The 6289-nt window shown below is 38.4% G+C and overlaps 1 protein-coding gene across 1 annotated transcript; it reads left to right on the forward strand.

The window, feature by feature from the left end:
* The first annotated feature begins 1461 nt into the window (after positions 1 to 1461).
* Positions 1462 to 5968, forward strand: LOC137574993 (uncharacterized). Its single transcript, XM_068287407.1, has 3 exons — positions 1462 to 1758; positions 5025 to 5428; positions 5495 to 5968. The coding sequence occupies exons 1-3, from the start codon at positions 1465 to 1467 to the stop codon at positions 5757 to 5759; spliced, it is 963 nt and encodes a 320-aa protein (XP_068143508.1). The 5' UTR covers positions 1462 to 1464; the 3' UTR covers positions 5760 to 5968.
* The last annotated feature ends 321 nt before the right edge of the window (positions 5969 to 6289 follow it).

Genomic DNA, 6289 nt, shown 5'->3' on the forward strand with positions numbered 1-6289 from the left:
AGTTTGTTTTAATAACAAATAAATGGTGCTGCACATGCCAAGCATTTCGACGTCTTCGCATATAACTAAACACACTTATTTCGGTGTATACAAATAAACTTCCTATTGGCTACTGCACTTAAAAGACCAAAACAAGAAATAAGAAACAAAAATTTCCGTTTGGCAACCCTCAATTCGAGTTACCACTCTTTCAATTGTGGTGCGTCACATATTTGATTCCCACAGCTGTTCCAGATTCAATTCAATGGAGGGTTTTATAATGGATCAATGTGGGTAGCATCTAGGGTAATTTCCATCTACGTCATGCTTCATGATCTGACAGTCCGACCAAGAGTTTTATTTTTATTCTAATAATACAAACGGCAAATGTCTTTTCTTCAATTTTTTTTTCTTTCAGCTTTGTTGTTGCAGATAGTTTTTTGTTTTTTTGGGCGCAATGCCAAAAGCATCAGAGACATACAGAAGTTTAAACAATTGTTCTACTGTGTTGTTTTAGGACGGAAAAATACTTGAAAAGTTTTTTTTGTCAATTTTTTTTTTCACGGTATCTAGAGTGACGATTATGTAAGACAAACAGATGAGCAAACAGTAAGACAAACATCTAAACACACATTTGTAAAGTGCCCACTTTGCTAGGAGGGGCTGAGAGGGGTGTTATGTTGCAGTGGCATCTAACAGAGGTCGAACCAACTGGCAACAAGCCGCACCGTCTTGAAGGTGCGTAGAAGAGGCGAAGAGAAAAACAAAAACAAAAAATACCTGCGTAGGTTGCAGTTCAGCAAACGGAGTTACCTCTTGGCAGATGGCTTACAAAGCAGCCAGCCAGCCAACCAGCCAACCAGCCCATCATCAACATCATCCGTGTCCATGTGACCCAACTACAAAGTGTAGATATTTGCCAACATCCAACTGCAACTCCATCTCCAACTCCAACTGCCTGCCACATTGCCGAGTGGGCGAGTTGATCTATGGAGCTGTTTCTCCTATCTAGAACAGAATTTTTCATGAGACATTTTCGTGGGTTGTCGGTTGTCTGTTGACAGACTTTGTTGTTGTTGCAGCATTTAATAAGATATGGCAACAACAAATTGCCATTTGCCATTTGTTGTTGTTGCCATTATGATTCTTGCTATGTATTATTGTTGTTGTTGCCGTTGTTGAGATTGTGATACAAATCTAATAAAAAAACTCTAATTGTAAGTACAAACAAAAGGACCCAGAAACATAAACTTTAGCCTTTTGAAAGTAACATTATTTAATGGCCAACATATTCTAATTTATTTGTGTATATATTGCATTTTTTTCTTTATAGGTACATAAAACCGGTCGACAACTACTTAAAATATCGAAAGCAACTTTAACAAAAGATCTTATCGTAAGCAACAGCATTAGCAACGAGAACGACAGCAACAGCAATTGCAGCCAGAACAAGAGTTAAAACGTTTAGAGAACCTACCAAGAAATATGCTTCCTAGCCCGAAACAGGGCTGTGTTTACCCTGCCTTAGGATTAATACCCACATCGTATATATCACATGTACCTTATGATTTGTCAGCGGCATCAGCGACCACAGCGACATCGGCGATGCTCAGCAACACGACAACAACAACGACAACAACAGCATCAGCAGCAACCAGACAACAAAAAGCCAAACGAAGGAGTAGCTATGATCAACCACTGGATTTACGTTTGGCCCACAAACGAAAAACGGATATGGGCGGATCGGACACGGATACGGACAAACTGGACAAAGAGACGGCAAGTCCCATGGAAGATAAAAATAGTAATCTGATAATGTTTGCCTCCGCTGCCCAACAGAAGGATAAGGAAATGAATAACAATCATATAGCTGCCTCCTTGGCCGATTTGGGATTCGATATGAGTCGCAAAATGTTGCGAGCTCTGCGCGAGGGAGCAGCAGTGGCGGCAGCGGCCACAGCAACTCTGGGAAGTGGAGCTGCATCCTTACCCTCCGGACCGCCAGTTGTGAATCCTACACTCTTAGAGGCCATGACCAAGACATTGCCTTTGCAATATCGAAATGTTTTTGCACCCGCAACGTTAAGTCCGGGCCCAGGAGGCGGAGGCGGAGGAGGAGCAGGAGGTCCAGGTGGTGATTTTCCCTTTCGGCATGCACTCAAAAAATGTGAACTATCGTGGCCGCCAACGAATGAGCAATTGCAAGCAAATGTCAACATTTCCAGAGTCGTCAACAGGCACGCAAGACGAAAACGCGTGGTGGTGGAACAGGCCTAACCGCCGCAAGTGGTGCCACCGGCGGTGGCAGTTCACTGCCGCAGCGGAATAAGGATCGTTACACGTGCAAGTTCTGTGGCAAAGTATTTCCGCGATCCGCCAATTTGACGAGTCACCTGCGAACTCACACGGGCGAACAACCCTACAAGTGCAAGTATTGCGAACGTTCCTTTAGCATATCGTCGAATCTGCAGCGCCATGTGCGCAACATTCACAACAAAGAGCGACCCTTCAAGTGCGAGATCTGTGAGCGCTGCTTTGGCCAGCAAACGAATCTCGATAGGCATCTGAAGAAACATGAATCGGATGCCGTGTCGTTGAGTGCTCTGAGTGGTGTAAGCGACCGCATGCATTGCATACGTCGTTTCTGTGAGAATCCTACGGAAGAGTCCTATTTCGAGGAGATACGCTCATTTATGGGCAAGGTCACCCAGCAGCAGCAACAGCAGCAGCAGCAACAACAGCAACAGCAGCAACAACACCAACAGATTCAGTCAGTGGCCACGCCTCGCAGTTCGGCGCCCTCGAGCGCCTCTTGCTCATCCTCGACGCACACGCCGACATCCTCACTGACGCCCACGCAATCCGAATCACCAGACAATCATCAACTAGGACGACGCACAATGCCTGCCGATGATGTCGATGAACATCCTGCCGCCAGAACATCTTCTCCCGCCGACGATGAGGAAGACTCCAAGCCCATCCTAGAGCTAAAGAAGACTCTGACCTCTAAACTATTTCCCATGCCACCAACCACTACTACGGCAACATCCAACCTAACAAACTCCATTCTCGAAGAGGAGCCCTAATCAATCCTACTACACACACACACACAATCTCTTTTTCCTATCTAAAAAACATGTATCCCTAAAACAACAACAAATGATGTCTAACCACATGTTTCGTCCTTAATATCGTCTAGATGTAAATACTTATATCATAAATGTTGTATATGTAAATGTGAATGTATCTTGTACAAAAACAAAAACAAAAAAACATTGAGAATTGGAAAATTATTATATATATATATACTATACACCTAATAATTATTATTAGTTCTTAAGCATTGGTATTCGTTTTTTTGTACATATGTATGTATATGTATATGTGTAGCATGTGTATATGTAAACCGCGAAAATGTGAAATGAAAATGTATGCTAATGAAAGGCACCCACTGTTTGAATAAAAAGTTACAAGTTTTTAAAAACTCAATTGTTTCAATCCGGAATGTCAAGTGGATATCCTTTAAAGAACTTTTACATCTTTCGTGAATGCAATTTACATGTTTTTTCAGTTTCCAAATTTCGAAATTTGCATTTTTTGTAAACATAATCCTTTTATAGGATGTGAACCCATGAAACGGTTTATGAGAGGACATTCAAAGGATTTTTTCAATCTTTAGTAGACAAATGATTAGAGTAACTTTTCACCACAAAAACTTTCCAATGTTGATATATTCAAAGATTTAACTCCTTTTAGCCTCATATTGTCACAACTTAAAAAATATTATTTTTAAGACAGATTAATGTAATTTTTCTAGAGTGATGCGGACTAAAGCTTATAAAACAAAATTTTTTTCGTAATGAACTTTTCGAAAAGGCGACAAACACATAGAATGAAAATGGGTTAATCGAAAATTTGTTCAAAGGACATACATACATACGTACATATATAAAGCTTTTTGTATGGGTAAAACTAAAAATATTTTATATAATTTGATTGAATTTTATATGTCCCAGGAAAACGTTTCGATATTGCAATTGAGTAAAGTTTCTACTGTTGAATTTCTAACAAATTCAAAAGAAAATTCCTTAAAAAATAAGAACTAGTTGGACATTTTGAAAAAAAAGAATATTTTTTCCAACAGAATATTAAACAATCGAGCTTTAAAAGTTATGTTTTTTTTTACTATCTTTTAAAAACAACAACAAAAACAACAATTTTCCTTTTTGAAAATCCAATGCCGTTTGCATAGTAACGGTTTCCAAAGTTTTATAGAGCTTAAAGCTCTAGGTAACTTAACAGTAAATATCGCTTTAATTGCGATAACAGAATCAAAACTTATTGACTAAGTTAACAGAGAAATGTTTAAAAGTATCTTTGAAAATAAGTTTAATAGATCAGATTTCAGATCTGTCAACATTTCGATTGAGTGTTTTTAAGAACAAAATATTTAATATTTAAAATTAAAACTTTTTTAAATGACTTAATTATGGAATGCTTCTATTTTGAAGCTGGAGTTTAAGGATATATATTTTTGAACTGAAGCTACTTTGGCTGAGATAAATCTTGACAAAGCTTGACAAATACTTTCATTAGTATTTTCTAAAAAATTGATAACGAGTCAATATATTTTCTAGAAACTGAAGAAAAAGCTTGTGCAATATTAAAAATGAATTATAAATCTTTAACTTGAAATAATATTTCTAAACTTAATTATTCGAAAACTTCATATATTCTCAGGGAATATGCTTATGTAAGAGTTAATTGAGCTACAGATTCACCCAGAATATTTGAAAGCCCCTTTCGATGATTCATAAGTTTTTATTTATTTACGATAATTTGTAATTGACAATGTCCACCCTAATCATTTTTTGCTGTTACAAAGTAAATGTGTTTCCTCTGCTTTGCTGATATCGATAAGCTTTCGTATTGTGGAATATTCCACTAACACATCCTCTACTCTGCTGAAGAAACATATACAGAAATGTCAGTGTCCCACAGGTTGAGGGAAATAACAGATTTCGGTCTTTACGGTCTGCTTTCAGCATCGTTATCAACTCTTCTTCGGCACTCTGAATGATGGTGGAAAACGACTTCAAGAAGCTTTGAGTCTGCTAGATTGGTCAGGGGGCTACAAGGTTAGTGCCATTCAAGAAAGGCATCACATGATCTACAAGGACTTGTTAAATGAGCTGCCAGTTCGCATGGATCGGGAATTGAATACCGATATGTATTATCTATCCTGTGAGGAAGCCAAGAAACTGCAAATTAACTGCCCAAATGGTTACTATTTTGATAAAGTGCGTCCGGAGCATGCAGAAATGATCAACAATCTCTGGTCAGCTCGTCATCCAGGATCTCTGAGGCTTATTGAACTACTGATAACCAAGAATACAAATGTTGGTCTCTATGAGAAGGATTCGGGCAAACTCTGTGCTTGGTGTTTGAGGTAGAATGGAAATAACAACTATGTTTTCTTCAAAAAAAATAATCATTATCTTTTTCTTTCTTTCAGACTTCAAAGCGGTTTTCTGGGCGCACTGGAGGTCCTGAAAACCCATCAACGACGTGGCTTAGGTTTAGTGGTAGCAGCTGCAATTTCTCGCCTTATAGCCCAACAGTTGAATCAAGATGTCACAGCTTTGGTCAATATGAATAATATTTCAGCTGGCAAGATTTTTCAGAAATTAAATTTCCAATTGCAACAAGAAGAGCATTACTTTTGGAGCATGAGTTTGCCAAAAGACAGTAATGCAATAAAATGGCCAGCAAACGAGTAAAATGCATAGCAAATAGCAACAGAGATAACTTTGGGTTTTTGATTTATCAATTTGTTCCTAAACAGATTACATACATATATGTTTATTTACGTTACCACCTTACCCGGTTAGCATCGACTGGGCTATATCCTAGAGTAAGCTTTCATATACTCCAGTAAAGGTAAAGTCATGTTTAAAAGTTGTGGAATGATAAAGACTTCTGAAATTTATTTATTTATTTATTTATTTATTTTTACGTCAACTAACACAGCAGTCGACGAAAAAGCTTAAGCTAAAGACAGATAGTGATTATATGAAGAAGGTAGCTTAGCTTTATACACAACTAAACATCCCCGGCCCGGTGGAGCTGTTTTATTTGCACAAGGTGCCAGCTATGCCCCGATTCACAGCCAATGTGGCCAGGGATGAGTTGCAGCCAATCCAAGTCCAGAATATTTTCATTGGTTTTGCTGTAGATGATTAAAAAGTATAGCGCGAAGAGAAGTGACAGAAAGATGAGGAGAGATAAGGTGAGAAAGGTTGTTAAAAGA

The sequence above is a fragment of the Drosophila tropicalis genome, unplaced genomic scaffold (genome assembly GCF_018151085.1).
Source record: "Drosophila tropicalis isolate 14030-0801.00 unplaced genomic scaffold, ASM1815108v1 contig_116, whole genome shotgun sequence".
Lineage (NCBI taxonomy): Eukaryota > Metazoa > Arthropoda > Insecta > Diptera > Drosophilidae > Drosophila > Drosophila tropicalis.